At 33.6% G+C, this 22,913-nt stretch overlaps 2 protein-coding genes across 2 annotated transcripts; both read right to left on the bottom strand.

The window, feature by feature from the left end:
• Window positions 1–2,632: 2,632 nt before the first annotated feature.
• On the bottom strand, window positions 2,633–3,312 carry LOC140890244 (uncharacterized). The gene is made up of 3 exons (XM_073298004.1): window positions 3,300–3,312; window positions 2,981–3,136; window positions 2,633–2,862 (listed from the first exon to the last, which is right to left on the bottom strand). Exons 1-3 carry the CDS (start codon window positions 3,310–3,312, stop codon window positions 2,633–2,635), a joined length of 399 nt encoding a protein of 132 aa, XP_073154105.1.
• Window positions 2,696–4,938, bottom strand: LOC140886172 (uncharacterized). The gene is made up of 6 exons (XM_073292679.1): window positions 4,917–4,938; window positions 4,152–4,410; window positions 3,820–4,008; window positions 3,389–3,742; window positions 2,981–3,136; window positions 2,696–2,862 (listed from the first exon to the last, which is right to left on the bottom strand). Exons 2-4 carry the CDS (start codon window positions 4,386–4,388, stop codon window positions 3,632–3,634), a joined length of 537 nt encoding a protein of 178 aa, XP_073148780.1. The 5' UTR covers window positions 4,389–4,410; window positions 4,917–4,938; the 3' UTR covers window positions 2,696–2,862; window positions 2,981–3,136; window positions 3,389–3,631.
• Window positions 4,939–22,913: the final 17,975 nt, after the last annotated feature.

Raw genomic sequence — 22,913 nt, forward strand, 5'->3', positions numbered from 1 at the left:
AAGGATAAAATCTTTTATGTCTTCTATTCTTCTGTTTGCAGAAGGTATTCACTAGATGAGTGTTTATGGAAGTTTGAAGGATATATATTTTGGTATATTTTTGTATGATCGATCGGCCCCCACTTGCTAACACTCAACCTTTAGTTTTCTCCTTCCAGATGATGAAGATGATGAATTAGAGAATCGAGAGCAAGATATGTTTTTGGGGTGGGTGATAGAGGAACATTAAGATTGAATTTTGTTATTTTATTTTTGGGATTTTTTTGCAATAATATTTTTTTATTAAGTTTTTTTAGACGCTTCTTGTATTTTTTTTTATTAATTTTGAATTTTTGAGTTGTAAAGACCTTATTTTGGAATTTATTTATGAAAAAAGATCTCGGTCTCGGGGCGTGACAATTACTAGTATAATAACTATAATAAGTACATACTAATAATAATATTATAATAATAAAATAGTAATAATTATTCTTTAAATAATAATAATAATAATAATAATAATTTTATTATTATTTAGTTTTATGTTGTAGGCTTTTGGTCGTTCTCACTTCTCACGCAAACAAACACACACGTGGAAACGATTTATATCACATTGAAATTTAAAAATCACTTCACTCCCTTGTAAATAGAGCACCTGAAATTATTTATAGGGAAACTTGTTTTTTTTTTTTTTTTTTTTTGTCTTATATGTTTGGTTTTTTTTTGGGATTTTAGTTCTTTATGTTATCAAATTTCGTTTTTTTTGTGAAATTTTAGTTTTCTTTTCCAATTTGATGCTAACAAAAAACAAATACAACGCTGATGTAATATTGATGTGGCGGTCGGTATTGTAGCTCAAAATTCTTTATTTTTTAAAATTTAGAAATAGAAAATGGATACAAAGTGAATTTGAGAAATTAAATAAAGATTAGTGGATGTAATATCTAAATAATCCCTTGATTTTCCTCTTCAATGACAATTTCTTGATAGATTTGAATTTCTTGAGTATTTGATCTTCTTGGAAGACGATTTGATGTCTTGAGATTTGATTTGATGTCTTGATAAAATTAATTCGATGGGTTAACAACTTGATATCGAATTAAACTTCAAAATTTGGAAAGAACGCGATGAACTCCTTGAATCGCGCCTTGAAATTTGTTATCTTGAATTTGATGAAGAACACGATCTTCTTGAATTTGATTTATTTGTTGAAGAACATGAACTTCTTGAATTTGATGAAGAATGCGAGCTTCTTGAATTTGATTTATTTGATGAAGAATGCGAGCTTCTTGAATTTGATTTATTTGTTGAAGAACATGAACTTCTTGAATTTGATGATGAACACAATCTTCTTGAATTTGATTTATTTGATGAAGAATACGAGCTTCTTGAATTTGATGAAGAGCACAATCTTCTTGAATTTGATTTATTTGTTGAAGAACACGAATTTCTTGAATTTGATGAAGAACACGATCTTCTTGAATTTGATTTGTTTGATGAAGAACACGAACTTCTTGAATTTGATGAAGAACATGATCTTCTTGAATTTGAATAAATTTAAGTATATTTGAAGAAGAACGCAATTAATCCCTTGAATCACGCCTTAATCTTCTCGAATTTGATAATTTTGAAGAAGAACGCCTTGAATTGCGCCTTGAACTTCTTGAATGTGATTTGAGAGAAAAATCTTGAATTCTGCCCCTATTTATAGCTTAAGGATGCAGATTCCTAACATTTTTATTTGATCATCCTGATTTATTTGGTGATTATATTCCATTAATCACAAGATTTGATTTTAAATACTAAAAATATTAGTATTTCCTTTTATTTGATGCAAGATTTGATCTCAAATACTAAAAATATTAGTATTCTCTTCCAATTTGTGCAAGATGCAATCTTGATTTACAAATATTGATTTAATCACAAAATATATTAAAATATCAATTAATTAACTATTTATCTTTTAGAAATTTAATCTTCCCAAAAATAGCTAATGGTTTTATTGATATTTAATTATTTTGTACTTGTCATATTTGAAGGTTGACAAATTTAATTGTCTACAGGTATGACACTTAGCATTTCCAATAAAAAAAAATACTAAAATTTCTAAAAATAAAAACTAAAAAGATTAAAACTAAAATTTGAGAACATAAAGGACAAAGGAGAAATGCTTTTTTTGGTCCAATAAGTTGTATTTTTTTTGTTTTGGTTCATTAATTTTTCAAAATTTAATTTTGATACATTAACTTTTAATTTTCAGTGATTTGGTCCAATTGCTGACGTGACAGCTAGATACATCAACATTTTTTGGGCAACAGCAGCATTTTACGGTACCACGTCAGCATTTGGACCAAAATACCTGAAAACTAAAAATTATTGTACCAAAACAAAAGTTTGAAAAGTTAATGGACCCAAATCAAAAAATGGACAAGTTAATGGACAAAAAAAATCATTTTCCTAAGGACCAAAATAGGGAAAGTGACGAAATTAGAGGAGCAAAAATTCAGTTTTTCCTTATTTATAAACCATTAAAAAATTGTGAATTAAGAAACTCCCAGTGTACAGAGCTGAGAGCATTAATCTTTTGAAAAAACAAGCTGGAGTAAAAATGGATTTGCACTATGGTCTAAACTCTAAAGTTTACATATTTACTTCATTTTGGATGGCAACTGGCCTTCTCAAAATCCACAGACAAAATAATCTTCCCGATGCCTCTATCATTTTTCTTTAAAAGGTTTAACGCCTTCTGAGCTTCCATCATCGGAAAACGACGCTCGACAAAAGGGATGAGATTTTGTCGAAGGATGAAAGGCCACAAATGAGTTCTCACTTTGGCAATCACAGAAGCTTTATAATCCAAATCTCTATATCGTAGATCGAATGCTGCAGAAGATAATAGCAACAACAACAAAATTCTACACTTAAACGTGGTATATACTTAGTTGATGATGGGTCCTAAGCCAACAAAAAGCACTATTACAAAGAAGCTAATGGTTTTTACCTCTGATTTCAATATGGTTTTTTTGTAGTTCAGCAAGATCTACGCTGCCACATTTCTTTTCAAGCAAATCCAAAATGACAACCTTACCCCGGGTGCGACAGCACTTAACATTATGCCGAAGATTGGAAGCTCCATAATCAACAACAAAATCAACACCTGAAAAAATTAATAAGAACCAAATGAAAAAATTCGAAAATGTCTCCACGATTTCACTTTACTCTTTCGAATACAAATTGGCTAAACCAAATTCCAGCATGAAAGTGTATATTAAAAACATGAGATTCAATGAAGTGTTTTTTTTAAAAATGAACGCAGCAACCGCGCCGCGTCATGGTATATATTAACAAACACAGTTAGGAGAGCAACAAAAAATGCCAAGCATCAAATAAAAAGATGGTGCAACCTTACCCTCAAAATGTGCACGTTTAACGGCATCTACAAAGCCAAACAATGTATCCAATTGCGATGTGTGTTCAATGCAAAAGTCAGCACCATAGTGATGGCAAATTGAAAACTTTTCACTACTTCCTTAAAAAATCATCAACAAGAGTGAGCATAAGCAACATTATAGGCAATCAAGACATCATAAATTTTCCCGAAAAGAAGAACGGACATAAGATTATTGTATACATATTTTTTAAAATAACGGGCTTAAGATTTTATGAACCAAACAATGTCACCTGTGGTGACAATAACTTTTAAGCCCAGGTACTTTGCATATTGTATTGCCAATGCGCCGATCCCACTAGTGCCTTCACGAATCTAAATATTATAGAACTCTATATTAATTTATGCCTTTGATACTTTGCACACACTCTTTCTAGATTGTGGTTTCTCACCAGTATCACTTTATTTATAAGTGTCTCCGGATCACGCATTCTGAAAAAAGCTAGCCATATGCTGCATGATGCATAAGGTAAGGCTGCAGCATCATCTAAACAAATGTCATCAGGTAATGGAAGAACACAATTTGCCGGAACAGCCACTTTTTCAGCATAACCTCCTCCGCCCTCGAGAAGAGCACAAACCTGAAAATCAAAATGTTATGTTTTGCATCGCTAAAAATTCCAAAATGGTCATGCTTAAGTTATAGAAATTAAAAATCAAGGCTTCCTCCAACACTACAGTCACATGCATGAAGGTATCATTCCATAGTGGGAGATTTTATTACCCTTTCACCAACTTTCCAGCAAGTGATATTTGTTCCAACTGCTTCAATGATGCCAGAGCATTCAAGGCCAGGGCAGACACCATCGTCACTAGTAGCCACATCAATTATATCACCTCTATTGAGGCCAGCGGCGCACACCTTGATCAATACTTCGTCGTCCTTAAGTTCAGGGATTTTAACTTCTCGCAGCTCTAAAATACTTGAAAACCAGCCTTTTTTAGCTACCATCGCCTTCATTTTGGAAATAAGAGGTTGATTTCTAGCAAAGACAAAACAAAATGAATGAGAGAAAAAGTAATTTAAGGCTATCCTAGCCAAGGTATCTTTGACACTTGCAATCACGTATCGACTTCTCAATAATATCCAAATTAATTATCCAATTACAAAGTGATAAAAAAATATATTTTTATGCTGAAACCATGGGAAAAAAAAAGAGAGTTTTGGCAAGATCAATAAATTTAATAATCAGAGAGGTCCTGCCACACATGTGTCCATGAAAAAAATATTATTTTATATCGAAACCCATCAACATTTGTAAGACCATTTCAACCAATAACCAAAACAAACGCCAAAACACTTTGTCATCTCAAGATCCCTGAATAAACAACTGCATAATATATCCAATAGTGATGAATTTGACGCTTTCCAGACATTTTAAAACCTCAAGATCTCTAAAGCAGAATTAGATTGACAAACATATATATTCGGTAATTTTAATAGCCATAACTGAAGGAGATTTTGGGAAGAGTTGGAGGATGTGGTTACCTTGACGGCACAACTCTGTTGAGAATTGATATTAACTGATTGAGATAGATACCGAATGCATCTAGGACGCAGGGTATTAATAAATGTTTTTCTACTGCTAATTACATTTCATATTATCTTCATGATTGAATTATGAATTAATTATTTAAAAGTTTAGATTAAGATAAATTAACCTAAAGAATATTTAGTACTTTTAGGGTGAGTTTACTTGGTTTGATAACCATAACATGGGTATCCAATCTAATCTATTGTTTACTTACAAAAAATCATTTTTCTTCAAATCTCAAAGCACGTAATTAATTATACATTGATTTCATGCGATTTTTCATCCTTAATTACATGAGGTATAACATATTCTTCACAATATTTATGGAAAAAATCTATAAAAATCCTAATATACCCTCTTTAATTCTTTTGTTTTACTCCCAATTTCTCATTATTTTTTATGACTCAATTTATCAATTTTCTCTATTTTTAAAAAATACATAATTTTATACTCAATAATTTCGACAAGTGAGAATGACTCACATTTGAATCAATAATAATTTATAATATTCAACAATAATTCAATCCAAATTATATGAACATAAAATTAAACATAATATTATTTATTATAGGTGGAGGGTAAAACTGTAATTCGTACATCAATCATTATTTTAATCCCAAAATTAATAACTCAAAATAAACATGTTATTGTTTATCCACCATTATTTCACATCCTTCAAAATCATTTTAATAGTCCTAGTATAATTTATCCACATGTAATCATAGTTACAAAGTAAATGCAGCCTTAAAAAATTGAAAAGGTTACACGATATGATAATTATAGAAAAAAGTACAAATAAGTTTTTTTAAGGTAAAACATAATATATCATACCAAAATATCCGAAGGGATCAGTTCTAGAAGCCAACAATGGAATCCCGTTCCACGGATTCATTTCAACCTACTTTAGAGAAATTACTCTCATGATAGATTTAAGGGTTCTCATTTATCAATACATGCGGGGTCCACTAAAAATAATGGACCCTACATTTATTGGTAAATGTCTACTGTTAGATCTACGTCAAGGCAGTGTCTGTATATGTAGGATCTAACTTACTCGTTCCACGATACATTATACGTTGGTTTGAGTAATAAGATAAGTAATACATATATAAGTAATATAATATAATTAAAAATAAATAAGAAATAATAGTTAATATATTATTTAATTTAATGGATAGATTATAGTTTATTTGATTTGATTGATATAAAATTAATAATTAATAGATTAATAAATAAAATGACGAGAATAACGCGAGATTGGATGAGATACGTTATACAGATTAATAATACACCAAACCAAACAATGTCACATGTGGATACAAAAGGATGCAAATTTAGCTAATGTCATCCCCAACCATAAACATCATTTTGATGCAAGTTTTGCACTAAAATAGTGCAACTTATGCACCAAATACAACATATCTCCAAATCACCAAATCTTACACCAAAAAGAATATTATCAAAATATTCCTTTTATTTTACATATATTAATTATTATTGTTATTAAATATATTTTTAAAAATTATAAAATTAAGATTTATATTAATAAAATATTTTATCGTTAATAAATATAAATAATAAAATTTAAGTTTATGATTTTATTATTATTATATAAATTAAATTATAGATAATAAAAAATTAATGTATGAAAATTAGTAAAATTGATAAATAGGGATACGACTTCAAACATAAGACGAATACAAAACGGATACAACATCAAACATTACAAATACAAATTCTAAACATAATACAAATACAACTTCAAAAATAATACTTATAACGCGCGAGTAAAACTTCAAACATTTGACCTATTGTATTCGTCCCACAAATGATCAATTAAAGCAATTATAGTTTAATTATTTGCATTTGTATTACAAAATAAAATTATTTATAAAATAATTATTTAAATGTTACAAATTAAATTAAATTAATAATACAATATTTATTGATTATATTAAATGATAACGCGCGAGTAAAACTTCAAACATTTGACCTATTGTATTCGTCCCACAAATGATCAATTAAAGCAATTATAGTTTAATTATTTGCATTTGTATTACAAAATAAAATTATTTATAAAATAATTATTTAAATGTTACAAATTAAATTAAATTAATAATACAATATTTATTGATTATATTAAATGATTATAAATTAATTTTTTTATCTAATATTTAGTTATTAAAATAATACAAAAAATATTTAATTAGTATTTATATTTATAGAAAAACAAATAAAATTTATTTAAAAAATTAAAAAGAATAAAATTATGTCCCCAACTTCGACGCAGGCCTTTTGATTTATGATTTTATTATTATTATTATATAAATTAAATTATAGATAATACAAATTAATGTATGAAAATTAGTAAAATTGATAAATAGGGATACGACTTCAAACATAAGACGAATACAAAACGGATACAACATCAAACATTACAAATACAAATTCTAAACATAATACAAATACAACTTCAAAAATAATACTTATAACGCGCGAGTAAAACTTCAAACGTTTGACCTATTGTATTCGTCCCACAAATGATCAATTAAAGCAATTATAGTTTAATTATTTGCATTTGTATTACAAAATAAAATTATTTATAAAATAATTATTTAAATGTTACAAATTAAATTAAATTAATAATTCAATATTTATTGATTATATTAAATGATTATAAATTAATTTTTTATCTAATATTTAGTTATTAAAATAATAATAAAATATTTAATTAGTATTTATATTTATAAAAAAACAAATAAAAGTTATTTAAAAAAATAAAAAGAATAAAATTATGGCCCCCAATTCGACGCAGGCCTTTTGGCAGCGTTGGAGTTAGGAGTGTTCATATTTTGGATAAAACCGAAAAAACCGGAAATCAAAACCGAAAAAATTAAAAACCAAACCGAACCGAAAACCATATTTTTTAATTCGGATATAAATATTAAAATCGAAGTTTATTTGGTTCGGTTTTGGATTATATACGTCAAAACCGAACCGACCGAAAAAACAAAAATTGAATTAAATTAATAATTTTATTTATATTTTTTATTTATATTATATATGTTATGAGATGATATTTAGTGAATAAATAATCAATTTGAATAATTTTTTGTTGATTGTTGTTTATTTAATTCAATGTTGTTTTTTTATGTAATTTATAGTTGATTAGTTGATTGTTGTTTATGTAATTTTTAGTTATTGTTGTTTATGTAAGTCATTTAAACTTTATTTTTAAAGTTTTTAATCAAAATCAGAATAACCGAATCAAATTTTTTTATTTTTTTGAAAATATTGTAAGACTGTGGTTGAATGTTTGTCCTTGTATTGTTTGTTATTTTTTGTTTCTTCAATATATGACTATAACTTTAATTTGTGTGTTGGGATATTTAAATTACATGTTAGATGGAATTTATGTTTTTTTATTGTGTTATGTATTATTAATGATCAAACCGACCAAACCGAACCGTATAAACCGGTCCATTATGGTACAAAAACCGAACCAAACCGAATTAGAACGGTTTGACTTTGGATTACATTTTTTATAAACCAAAAACCGGAAAACCGAACCGAAATTAGAAAAATTAAAACCGAATCGACCGATGAATACCACTAGTTGGAGTTTCTCTAATAAATGAGCAACAAAATTAGCTTCACGACCCATATGCAAAAAGGAAGATCTGGCCCTTCTCACATCATTAGAACCTCAATTCGTGGATTTTTCATCAACCTCTTACCTCACTTGAGCCCCATATTCGAGCTAAGGTTCTACAAAATTAGGGATTTGCGGAGTTACTCTTTGTTTGCACTTGAGTGTTCGGATTTGTCGATATTAGTATTTTATATCTCGAAATCTTGCAAAACACAAGCACCACTATGCTTTCAAACCAAAAAAAAAAACGTGAGGTACTTCGCTTGGCCACTAATTATTTCAAAAATTTGGGGATTTTGTGGATATTGTTTGAATCGATTGTTTGTGGTATTGTTTGCACGGATATTGATTGGTTTGTTGGAGTTGGGAGTGTGTTGGCTGTGGTTGAATTCAGAGTTGTTGAAAGAAAAATCGCACGCTAAGTGTTTGATATGGGACCTAAACGAAAACAGAAGCAGGCTGCCTCATCTTCTTCCGTTGATGTTTTTGGTAACAGATTCTGGCATGAGGCAGCTACCACTCATTACACGGCACTTCTTGCAAAAAATTGGTGAAAGAGCAAGGTTTTGATCTAGGATGGAGCGTCCATGAAGTGCGGGTGATGGGTGAGGCACGACAATGGCTCACCTTAATGAGTCAACCGCGAGATGCGGTTTTCCAAGTTGTCCGCGAATTTTACGCGAATCTAAAAAAGAATAATGAGCATTTGCGAGGCCTGGCGCATGGAAAGTTGGTGGTGTTTGATGGGCACACCATCAATAATTTGTATAACTTGCCAATAATTTTGCATTGTTATGATCGAAATACGTGTAGAGAGGGGTGAATACATTATTTTAAAAATTAACTTTACTTCGATCTGATTTGTGAAAAACAGAAAGAAGATTTATTTGCTTAAAAAACTTTGTTCTGCTTGAAAGATCTGATAAAATCAGACGGAAGAATCTTCCTACGTAACCCCTTCTTTTGTTTTCAGAAGAATTCCACTAGAAGACTTTGATTTATACAACTCTTGTACAAATTCGATCCTATCAACCCTTTGAGAGAAACTCCTAACAACACATTCTTTTGAAGCTGATCAAACACTCTGCTTGAGTTACAAAAGGAAGCCACAAAGTGTGCTTCGAAACTTTGATCTGGTAATCTATAAATATCTTTGATCTGGATCGTTCTTGATGTATCTCTTTGAACTCGATCGATCTTGATATATTAACTCAGAATTTCAAAAATTTGATTTGGAGATATGAATCTCTGGCTTAGAATATGGAGTGAAGACTTTTTGGATTTTCGGATGAATTAAAAAGCAATCTTTTGAATTCGAAACTTTTGTGTTGTTCACTCTGCTTGTTTGAATCTTTGAATTATCACGTATTTGTATCCTTCAAAAACTCGTCAGTGAACCGCCAAAATCTTCTGAGAATGAGCCGCCAACATATCTCATAAATTAGCTCACAAATCTTGACTTTGAGAAAAGCTAGCCAATGTTTAAATATTCATTAAATGAGTTTGTATTTTAGCTCAACAACTTCAGCAACTGATTCTTCCATTCGATACTTTGATCAGATCTGGGTTGATGGCTTTCATACTTGATTTGGGTGAAATGTAAATAATTAATGTCATGCCCCGGACCCAGGCCCGCAAGCGCGACTGCACAATGGGCCCTATAACAACTACTTCGTATCCGTCCTAGCTTTTAGGAAAATGATTAACCCAAGTTGCTATAGAAGTCCATTGTAGCCCATTATAAACTCATTTTAAATCTTTCATTTTTTTCATGTGGGACAGGGGTATCACAATCACCCCTCCTTCAGAACGCGACATCCTCGTCGCGACCTGACCTTCTATCCACCAGCACCGGGAATCTAGAGGTGGCTCCTACGGGTTCAAGAGGTGGCTCCCATGCACGTAGTGTGACGCCCGGGGCTGAAGAGGCAGGGAGTGATCGTCGGTGCCAAGAGGTTGCACGGACAATGAGCGGCTCCTGGTAGGCTTCTAGGCGGAGGGAGACATGAATGAACCGATCTCGTGCCGGAATGAGGGGGGATTCTGAGACTGTGTAGGTATGGGACTACATAGTTGAGGAGGGCTTAAAAGATTTCATATGTACTGCTCATATCAAGAAGGTGCATTTTCTTTTCGGAAGCTCATCACATAAGAACTCCAAAGTTAAGCGTGCTTGACTTGGGGCAATTATAGGATGGGTGACCCCCTGGGAAGTTTCTCAGGGTGCGTGTGAGTGAGGACATAAGCACGCTGAAAAGACCCGTCTTGATACAGTGGGTCGTTACAAATGGTATCAGAGCCGACCTCTCTTAGTACGGTATGGTTCGGGGACGAACCAAGCGGAAGCTGGTGGGCATGTGACGCCCGGGGCTGAAGAGGCAGGGAGTGATCGCCGGTGCCAAGAGGTTGCACGGACAATGAGCGGCTCCTGGTAGGCTTCTAGGCGGAGGGAGACATGAATGAACCGATCTCGTGCCGGAATGAGGGGGGATTCTGAGACTGTGTAGGTATGGGACTACATAGTTGAGGAGGGCTTAAAAGATTTCATATGTACTGCTCATATCAAGAAGGTGCATCTTCTTTTCGGAAGCTCATCACATAAGAACTCCAAAGTTAAGCGTGCTTGACTTGGGGCAATTATAGGATGGGTGACCCCCTGGGAAGTTTCTCAGGGTGCATGTGAGTGAGGACATAAGCACGCTGAAAAGACCACTGAGCAGCTAGATTTTGGGGAAACTTGTGGGTGTATTATGCCGCGAAGGAGCAGAGTGGAACGTGAACACAAAGGGCAACTTTTATTTTGTAAAGGCTGATTTGAAGGGTATTGAGAAAGGATGGTATTAATTTGTGGCCGCCAGACTGTTACCTTCATATCATACTACCACAATCACCGAGGACAAGGCTGCATTGGTATATTCTAACATTAATGATTTGTGTCACCTTGAGAGTGTCACATGGGATGACACCAAGGAGTTACTAAAGCCCCAACCGTTATTTTTGTCAGCCATGACCCAGTACCAGCTCAGCCTATAGTGGTGTGACAGTCACGGGCCGCACCTGCGGCCGCTCCTTAGACAATTCCTGTCAGACTTACTAGATTATATTGGATCAGGATATGGAGAAGTTCCGTTACTGTACAGATGCTTTCATGGGCTTCATGATGAACTTTACCTCTGTATTGGCGTAGCGCTTTCTTGCCACTTCCTTTGAGGATGCTCCATTTCCTCTACACCCTGCATGGCCTTTACAGTACCCACCACCTGTCAACCCCAAGTATGATGATGAGGGCGCTGACCACTGACGATCTTTGCCATAGGTTCGTGTATTCCTTTGTTCTTTTATCAATTCAATGTACATTAGGGACAATGCACAAATATAATTTTGGAGAGTTTTGTGTCTTATTTTGGTTGGTTAGCTTCTTTTGTTTCATTTTAATGAAATTTTTTTGCCTGATCCTGCATTTGTATAATGGTTTTATACTTTCATAGTTCATGTTTGATTTTAATGTCAGTTTTATTGTTCGTATTTGCGTATAATTTGTTAAAATAAAAATAAAGATAAAAAGAAAAAAACAAAAACAAAAATTTGTCTTTATATTTTTTGTGTGAGTCCGAGTCATGAGTACCACTATTATCGGTTTGTGATGAGAAAATTGAAAAAGCTATAATTTATCTGGTAGTTTATCTGAGCAGTTGAGTCGGTGTTAGCTGCATTTTATTTTGATTTCTCAAAAAAAAAAAAAAAATGCACGTGATGCCATGACCGTCAGTATACTCCTGACACTTAGAGAAAAAAATATGTGAATTTTGTAATGTGGATTAGAGAAATTCATTCTTAACTATTGTGATCTTTGCTTGAACATGAGGTAGATTTTTGTGAGCACAGAAGTGATTTAGGCAATTTTTTTATTCAATTGAGTCATTTTAGCCACCCTATAATCATGGGACGTACAAAAAAATGATGAGAAGCCAAAAAGTGCAAAGAAAAATGTAATGGCGGAGAAATTAAGGTGTGGAGAGGCCTTGAAAAACAAGGTTAAAGAAGGAGAATGTATGGAGTAAGCAGAAGTCGAATGCAAAATCTGACCGTAACAAAAAAATAATATTTTATGCTACTCGTACTTCCCACTCCAAACAAAATACAATTTAATCCAATCCCTTTGACTTGATCTTGATTCTTTTATTATTCCTGATATATTCTTATATATACGTTTTCCTGCCTACATTGATTGAACCGATGATAGCTAAAAAATGTCCTTTTGATATGTACAAATAAATATTGAACTTGGTTGATTGCATTTTGAAACTTGAGAGCGGGATGAATGAATTTTTGAAGCTCACTGGTTGCATAATTATATCCAGATGTTAGGTTGGAAAGATGAGATTGACAAGTCACACACACACGAGAACTCTTGAGAATGATGTAGCAAACAAATGGACTGCACGAGGAAAAAAAATAAATTTCTAAGGCCAACTGCATTACATGATATCATTACTTGAGTGTTATGCTGTGTTATTTGTTTGTGGTTTCTTTATTTTATTTTATTTTGCTCGGGACTATCAAAAGTTTAAGTTTGAGGAGATTTGACAAGTGCAACTTTGCACTTATATTTTATATGGTTTAACTTGGCTTTTGTTATGTATCGAGCGATATTATGCATGTTTTTGTTTGTTTTTTTCGTTTGTAGGAATCTAGGTGACAATCAATTTTTGGTGTGAAAAAAAAGTGACAAAGATGAAATGAATAGAAGAAAATAAGATTGAAGCAAAAAGGAAGTGCAAATATCAAAGTTGGAACGAGAAAATAAATGTCACATGGGGCGCACCCGCGCCCTAACATTAGCGGCCCTGCGCTATTTGCAAGGAATTTCCTAAGAAAAGTTGACGATAATCGGCGCCCCTGCGCCCAGAAGCAAGCGCACATGCGCTCATGAAGAGGAGGTTGCGGCGCCCAAAATGGAAGAAAGGCAGCGCACCTACGCAGAGCAAACTCCAAAATATGAAAAAATTTTGGTACGAAGACAAAAGACGGCGGCCTCTGGGAACGGAGAAACGCATTCTGAATTCATTTTTGCTACTCTCTCTTATTACGTATTTTTGTTTTGATGTATTGTTTGACAAACATGTTTAGTTTATTTCTTAAATTCGTTATGAACTAATCTTTTAGTCTAAAGGGTAGACGGATCTTGACTTGAAACCATGGTTTTGATATTTTGATTAATATATTTGAATTCTTCACGTAATTTATTTGTGTTTTCCTTTTTTTAATGCTTTCAATTTATTTGACGTAGATTGAATGATTTATTATTTAGAATTTATAACTTGGGTGAGAGAATTTTGAATATGATATAGGAAAATACATTGTTGGTGTCTATATTGTTCAGAATTCATATAACTCTATTAAAGAGATTGTAAGAATTTTGCGCTATTTACCGAATTTGATATCTAAACATTAATAGGAATATTGAGTTTGATATTAAATACAAACTTCTACTATCACTTGGGAAAGAGAGTAAAAAATAATTGGATTATTGGCTAATAAACTAGAAGAATTTACAATTAAGAAATCATAAGGAATAAATCGTGGTAGATATTCAAGTGAAGTTGAACCTCTAGAATTTGTTTCTCATTTTATTTTCATCTTGCAAGCTCGTCTTAAATTAATTATATTTATTTCAAATTTTAATTATTTAAACTCAAACCATCATCGTAGCTCTAAATAGGATTAAGATTTTATTACTTGCAAATATTTAATATAATATCATTTTATTCATTTTTTGTGGGATCGACTTGAACTCATTTTTTATATTAAAACTTGACATCGTACGCTTGCGAGCGAAAAACACGCTACACTCACAAAAAAGCAATGAAATCGAATAAAACCCACAAATTTCCAGACACTTGACTAAATCTACAAAAGTGAGGGTATTCTTCGACATAGTGAAATCAAGGTATGGGGTGTTTGAAGGTGAAGAAAACATGAAGAAATCAAGCGGTGAATGGAGACGAAGCCACACTCGTGCCTTCCCTCGTGACTAGCTCAGAAGGTGTCCCAATTTCAGGGCAAGCACCTCGAGCCCCACTCGGGCCTTCCCTCGTGCTTGTTCACAAGGTATCCCAATTTCAGGGCCGGCACCTCAATCCATACTCGGGCCTTTCACCACTGTTTGTTAAGAAGATATGCCAATTTTAGGGTTGGTACCTCGAATCCCACTCAGGCCTTCCCCATTGCTTGTTCAAAAGGTATCCTGATTACAGGGTTGCTACCTCGGGCCTCACTCGGGCCTTCCCACATTGCTTGTTCAGAATTTATCCCAATTTCAAATCTGGTACCTCGAGACCCACTCGGGTCTTCCTCCATTACTTTTTCAGAAGGTATGCCAATTAGAGAACTGCTACCTTGAGACCCACTCTAGCCTCTCTCATTGCTTGTTCAGAAAGTATCCCAAATATGACTGATACATGGAGTCCCAATTGAGCCTTCCTCCCATTGTTTGTTTATCAGAAGGTATCCTGATTTTAGGGTTTTTACCTCGAGCCCCACTCAGGCCTTCTCCCATTGGTTGTTCAAAAATTATCTCGATCTTGGGGTTGGTACCTCCTTCCCCCATTTCTTGTTCAGAAGTTATCCCAATTACAAGGCTCATACACTGATCCTCACTAGGGGCCTTCCCACATTGCTTGTTCAAAAGGTATCCAGATCTTAGGTTCATAAGTTATCCCAATTAGAGGGCTCATACATTGAGCCTTACTAGGGGCCTTCCCCTCATTGCTTGTTCAAAAGGTATCCCGATCTCACGGATGCTACCTCAAGCCCCACTCGAATATTCCTGCATTACTTGTTCAGAAGGTATCCCAATTACAGGGTTGTTACCTCGAGCCTCAGTCGAGCTTTCTCCCTTTACCACTCGAGCTTCCACACGTGCTTGTCAATTCAGAAGGTATCCCAATTTCAGTGCCCTGTCTTATGCTCTCATCCAACTACAAATAGAATTGTTATAATGTGGAGTGCCATGCCCTTGTCTCCACACACATCAAACTAGACTCTGGTGCATGCTTTAAGATCCTCTTATCTATCACCATCATTCCAGTGGTACAAGTTAATAGCTATGTAGGTATATTTTAAAGATCTCTACACAAAGTAACTATTTTTTGGATGACAAGCTCAATTACACAAATATATTTCTACTTGTCCGGTATGACCGACATTTTTGGTTGGGAATGACTACGTGGGCTAGATCAAATTTGCAAGGGAAAATAATTTTTTGTCCATTAAATTTTATCTATTTTCAGTTTTGGTCAATTAAGTTTTCAAAGTTTGATTTTGGTGTCCTAAATTTGGTTTTTGTTTTTTATCATTCAATATTATTTCGTCAGAGTGTTGTGAGAATAATGCTGAAGTGACGTAAAAAATTGCTACTTGTCCAATGTTATATCAACAAGTGGAAAAAAGCAAAAAAATTAAATTAGTATATCAAAACCAAACTTGAACCAAAACGAAATATGAACAAGTAAATGAGGAAAAATTTATTTTCTCAACTTATAAAGTAAATCTGAGTTCAACTAATAAATCTACTAGAATTTTACAGTCTAATTATTCACAATTGAATTTATTTTGATTTAGTCGCATTTAAGTCATGATGTAATTTTAATTTTTTCAACCTAAAATGACATATAAAAAATAGAATATATTTCTAGTTAATTTTAAAAATTTTTGATGGAAGAAAATTCAATCATGGAGAGGAAGGCCAATATCTCAGGCAGGTCGTGCAGTGCTTATCAAATCAGCTGCTCAGGCAATTCCTTCATACTGTATGAGCACTTTTTTGCTTCCGCTCTCGCTTGCTGATGAACTACAAAGGATGTTAAACTCTTTCTGGTGGGGATCAAAAAGGAATGGAGGGAAGAGCATGCACTGGTTAGAGTGGAGTAAGATGTGTACTGCTAAAGGAATGGGTGGTCTGGGTTTTCGAGATTTCTCGAATTTCAACATAGCAATGCTCGGGAAACAGGGCTGGAGATTGATCTCTGATCTTGATGCTCTTTTCTATAAGGTTCTCAAAGCTAGATATTATCCGCGTGGAGATTTCTTAAACGCAAAACTTGGTCACAATCCAAGTTATGTTTGGAGGAGTATCTAGAGTTCACGAGTTCTGCTAGTAAAAGGAATTCGGTGGAAAATTGGAGACGGGAGACACATTAGGGTATGGGATGACCCGTGGTTGAGAGATCCAATCAATAACAAACTGGAAACCATGCCTATCCAGGAGTTGTCGGAGATGAGAGTAAATGAACTAATGGTACCAGGAATCAAAGAATGGGACACTGAATTATTACATGAGCTGTTCACTTCCATATATATAGAGCAGATTCTAAGCATACCACTGGGATTCTCGAATAAAGAAGATTGTATCATTTGGTACCCTTCAGATAACGGTTGATATACGGTCAAAACAGGGTATCAGGTTGCATGCTCACTGGAGCAAAGTAAGGAAGTACAAGGGCAGAGAGATTAGAAAAGACTATGGTTGCTAAAACTTCCTCCAAAAGTCAAGATTTTCTTATGGAGATTGGCAAGGAACTGTCTTCCCCTAAGGGATAAGCTACAAAGAAGGGGTGTTCTAGTACCAGCGGCTTGCTCTTTATGCAACTCTGGAATAGAAAATAGATGGCATCTATTTGTCTCGTGCCTTTTGCACAGGATTGCTGGAGGCATGCCAAATTGCAGGAAAGGATAGAAGTTGATGCGAAGACAGCTGAATCAATCCAGGAAGTGTTATTTGCATTACTGGCAGAAATGGGGGTATATGAGAGGACGAAATTTTGCATGCTCTTATGGAGTATTCGGAGGCAAAGAAATGAGAAAGTTTGGAACAACAAAGACCCAAACTCTATCCAAACAATTATAATTTCACAGGAGTACTTATGTGATTGGATGGGGTCAAGACAGGTTATCCATGATTTTCAATCCCATGAAAATATAAAGAAATCGTGTACCTTGTGGCATAAACCAGCACAATCTTTTATCAAATGTAATGTGGATACTGCGGTGTTTGCAGAAGAACAGAAGTTTGGAATTGGGTGTATATTGAGGGATGAGGAAGGAAGGGTTATCAGCTGTAGAACTTGTACTTTGCATGGTGTGGTTGATGCATGGGAAGGAGAGGTAATGGGACTTTTTGAGGCTCTGTCTTGGGTTCGAAGTCTTGGATTGAAGAAGGTATATTATGAACTTGATGCGAAGGGAGTCGTTGATAGAATAAATTCAGAATATGTTGGTATCTCCGAATATAGCTCTATTGTGCACAAATGCAGAGATATAATTGGAAGTGAGCATGAGTTCTTAATAGACTTTGCTCGGCGACAAGCAAACGAGTGTGCTCATTCACTTGCAAAAGCCTCGTTTTATGCTAGTCCCATGAACTGGAACGAGGTTCCGAGTTTTATTTTCTCTTGTTTTAATCATATTTGTAATAACTCTGATCATCTTTTTTAATGTGAGTTTTATTTGGTTTCAAAAAAAAATTGTTGATGGATGTGACGAGGCTAAAATTAATCTATAACTTCCATTTTTAATTACTCAACAACTTATTCAGTATAATTGGCCATATATATTAAATACATGTATCAATAAATGTATAGAAATAAATAATAAATCAATACATAAAAAATAACTTGTCCGGATCTATCGTGGCCCTAGTTTATGAAAATCTATTCCGTAAAATTCAAACAAAAGATAAAAACTATAGTTTATGGAACTAACAACATTTTGCCTGGAATATTATGTTTCTCCAAGGCTTGATGTGCCTCCGCTGCTTCAGAGAATATGAAAACTTTACCAATTATTGGCTTCATATGTAACACCCGAAAATTTTAATACGTAAATTTGCATGCATAATTAAGGAAAATAATTATTTAAAATTTATATTTGGGGTTAAATGTATTTATGTGATATTATGTGAAATATATGCATTATTTAAATGTATTTTAGCATTTAACCCGCAATTATGGAAAGTTTAGATTTTTAAGAAATTAATTGTTTTGATCGCGTAGACGGGACCGTGGACGGACGAGATACCAAAATATTTAGCCAAAAATATTTTATGAGTTTTATGAGTCTTAAAATAATATTTTAAGGTATTTTGTCAAGAAAAATTTAGTATTTAGTTGTATATTTATTTAAGGGTTTATTTTTAGCCAAAATAAGTCATTTTAATGACTTTTATTAATTTTTAAAAATTTCCTATTATTTTATTTCGGGATTTAGGAATTTATATCAGATTATTATGTATTTTAAGAGTTTAAAATTTTAAATATTATGTTATATTATCTACCTAATTAGTTATATTATCTATTTAGCTTATATTTAAAGATTTTATTCCTAATATCCTACCCAATCCCTCCCATATCTCACGTCTAACTCCCTCAGCCGCCTCCACCAGTTTCTTCCCACCTCCATCATGCCAATTAGCAGAAATCTTCAAGCCTCCATAGCCAACTTTTGAAGGTTTTGTCAAGTTTTTCGTCCGATCGTCGTCCCGGAGTCCGTAGACGCAATAGCCTTCGTTTTTATTCGTTAAGGCATGTCTAAAACTTTTATTTGGCCACCATATAAGCTATTATTCATGCATGATGTTTTTTTTTCAGATTCCATAAGAATATTTCGAAATTATGCAATGTTATTGAAGTTTGATGCATGTTTGAGTGTTTTCATGTCATAGCTCATGTTTTATTCAGCATGGCTCGGTCCAGAGGCTTGGGGCTCGGGTCAGAGGTGATTTAGGATCCTAGGGAATCGAACCATGGTCGGACTAAGGGCTGGAGTTGGCTGGGTTCAAGGCTGGTTCAGTTTTTGGTCCATAGTGGCGCAGCAGATCGCGCAGGTTGAGGTTGATTCACAGGGCGTGTTTTTATGCTGATTCCAGTTGTGTTAGAACCGTAAGACAAAGAGGAAGGTATTACAGGTGGGCCTCCGGCCATTGGTTGCCGGAGATGGGCGGCCAAACAGCCTGAAATCTCTGGTTGTGCGCAGCGCGCGAGCAGAATAAGGGCTAGATTGTTTTGGGTCGTTCTCCTTCGTTAGGGCTCGGTTTGGGCTGGTTTTTAGCTTTTTGGAAACGTCTTGAAGTGGGATAGGTGTAGGCGGTGGTTTCATGGCCAAAGGTAGCCGTAGTTGGCCGGCCGAAAGCGAGCAGCAGAACTGCTTGCCCAGCCGATAGAACAAGGGAAGAGGGCTACGGGTTTGGGGTTTTCTGGGGGTTTCCGGGTCGGGTTTGGTCCTGGGTCGGGTCTGGGCATCCGGGTCGGGTCTAGGGTGTAAGTGGGTCGGGTCTGGTAGGTTCGGGTCCGGGCTAGGTGGGCCGGGCTCGAGTATTTTAATTTTTAAGTGACTTATGTTTTAATTGAGTTTTTGGGCTAATTAATTAGAAATAAAATTATTTGGGTCACTAAATAATTTTATTTGGGCTTCAAATAATTTATTTAAGTAAACCCAATTAATTTTATGGGCTTGGAAGCCCATGGGAATTATTGGGCCAGTGTTTGGGCTTTTGGGCCCATTGGGCCAGTCAGTGTATTTTTGGGCTAGTCTAGAATTTTATTGAGCTTAATTAAGTTAATGGCTTAAATATTTTTATTTAGGCCCAATTAAGTTTAATTAAGTTATTTGGGCTAAGATATGATTATTGGGCTTTTATTTAAGTTTAATGGGCTTAGAGTGAGTGACCAACAGTCTGGACCAACCCATGAAAAATAAATAAGTCCGGAATATATATTTAATTATTTTTATGCATAAAGTCTATTTTAAGTATAAGTATATTATACTATGAAAAATTAATTAAATATATATTACGGACATATTTTCAGTGCATGCATTCATGAAATAATTTTATGCCATGATTTAATGTTTAAGGTTGAGCTAGAAAATAATTTTTATGTTGGAAGTTGAAGTAGTGTGACAATTTAAGGGGGACCAGTCCCCACATGTTAAGGGCAGTTTACTGTCAATTTAAGGGTAGTTTACTACCATTAAGAGGTTATTCGTCACCGCCGCGTACGTTGGTTTTAAGAGACTGATCAGTCGAACTTTTAAGTTTAAGGTTACACTACGGATATGACCATGCGATGTTAGAAAATGTTATGCTCAACAATGTTATGTATGTATTATATGATTATATCTAAGATCAAGTTTAAGCAAGATTTTCAGTCATGATTCATGATTTATGATTTTTAAACATGCTCATTCATGTATATGATATGTATTAATGTAACTATGTGATGCATTATTTTTAATCTTGTTATAAAGGATTAGACATGTTGAGCCTCTAGGCTCACTACACTTATATGGTGCAGGTGAGTACGTAGAGGAAGATGTAGTTCCTACCGGTGGTGAGGACGTATGAGCGGACGCGCAGTGATCCCCCGTGACCGCCGGCTGAGTTTTCATGGATATTTTAAGAATTTTAAAACTCTGTTTCTTTTATGTTTTGTCAGTGGTGAATTTTAGTATTATTTTTATTAAGTAATTTTGTTGCATGCAAGCTTTTAGGTAGATTGTCTGACAGTATTTTAATTAAGTTTGACTCAGTTATTTTAGTAAAAATGTTGCGTTTTATTTATGTTATTTTTAAATCTGTTTATTTTGTTCATATATGTATGGGCATGTATGTACATCTATTTTACTTAGTATTATTTTTAAAAAAAAAAATTCCGCATTTATTAGTAGTAGATGTTTCATCATATATCCACCTTCTATTATTAATGGCCAAAATCTTGCTCCAGCTTCAGAAAAAAGTGACATTATTCGTACACAACCTAGATTCTCCAAATCCCCCGCTATAGACAATTACACATTGTTAATTAAATGAAGCAATATTAGTATCAATATATAGGAAAAGAATCAAATAAACCAAAGAAAAAAATTCATCTCAAAGGATGGGAGTATTGTTGATGGGTAGCCAGTGATCTACCTATGACATTAATATCATTTTTCATGGGGACCGAAATGTTGATATTTGCCCAACTTTCAATCTTTAATCCTAAAATGACAAGAGATATATCCGCCTATGGTTAGACAATCCAAGTTCTTTTGAAAATGATCTCTCCCACCAAGATCTAGGACAATGTTCACCCCTAAAAAAAGATTATTTAGTTATATTTGAAACCAAATCCATGGTCTCACGAGAATAACTAAGACATGGGTGACAGCTGAAATATCATATTCAACATATTTATTGAATCAAACATAGAAGTTGGCAAAAAAATAAATATTTATTGAATCAAACAAGGATAGATGTCTGTGAAAGATCAGAAATTTATTAGATCCATGTGAACCTAATTGTGTGCTTGGATCAAGCTGGAATGGATTTGAAGTCATGGATTTAAATCAATTTGATTGTTTGAATGAGTTTATGTTGCATGCATATCAAATTCACTTATTAGTTTATTATTTATATGCATATGGAAATTGTGATGAATTTGAAAACACCCAAAATTCTTTAAGTCTCACTTCAAATCAAATTCAAACCAATTAAATTGCTCCATCTACATCAAATCCTTCATCCAAGTGTAACCTAAGATTATTCTTGGATGGAAAGATTTGATTTGGGTAAATAGTTGAAATGAGTGTTACAAATGTATTGTAATTGCCATTATATCTACATAAATTAACAAATAGGTAGATTTGAAATTCACCAAACATATCCAAGCAATCAAATGGATTTTAAATTGATCTCTCAATCCAGACAATTATCTGGCAATCCTAATCTATTAAAGGAAAAACTGCAATTTTGGTCCTTTAGTTTTGTCACTTTGCGATTTCGATCCTCTATATTTTAATATTTCAGTTTTAGTCATGTATGTTTTGATTTTTGGCAATTTCAGTCTTTTTGTTTCGAAAATGCTTACGTGACACTATACACGTCAGCTCTACATCAGCACTGCATTGGTGCCATATCAGTGCCACATCAGATAAAGAACTAAAATTGCCAAAAAAATAAAGATAACAGACTAAAACTGAAATATGAAAATATAGAGGATCAAAATTGTAAAGTGACAAACATACAAGACTAAAAAAACAATTTTATCTCTATTAAATTATTTCTGTAAGGCCCGGGATTTTTTTAATTTTAATCCGAGAATATTTAATTTGAGAATATTTAGAGTTTAGAATTTAATTCTAATATTCTTAAATGAATAAGGATTGAAATTGAATTAAATCGCTTTTCCGGGGACTGAATTGCAAATAGCCAAAAGTTCAGGGACTAAACTGCAATTTGGCTATATTTATCTTAATTCCCACT

This window comes from Henckelia pumila, chromosome 3, assembly GCF_033568475.1.
Source record: "Henckelia pumila isolate YLH828 chromosome 3, ASM3356847v2, whole genome shotgun sequence".
In the NCBI taxonomy this organism is placed as follows: domain Eukaryota; kingdom Viridiplantae; phylum Streptophyta; class Magnoliopsida; order Lamiales; family Gesneriaceae; genus Henckelia; species Henckelia pumila.

Bases quoted from the DNA above. Each gene is read 5' to 3' on its own strand.
- LOC140890244 (XM_073298004.1), bottom strand. The intron at 2,863-2,980 runs GTAAAAACCATT...TATCTTCTGCAG, and splicing joins AAACCATATTGAAATCAGAG to CATTCGATCTACGATATAGA.
- LOC140886172 (XM_073292679.1), bottom strand. From the start codon at position 4,388: ATGAAGGCGATGGTAGCTAAAAAAGGCTGGTTTTCAAGTATTTTAGAG. The intron at 4,009-4,151 runs GTAATAAAATCT...TTTGATTTTCAG, and splicing joins GCTGGAAAGTTGGTGAAAGG to GTTTGTGCTCTTCTCGAGGG. The intron at 3,743-3,819 runs GTGAGAAACCAC...TATAATATTTAG, and splicing joins TTATAAATAAAGTGATACTG to ATTCGTGAAGGCACTAGTGG.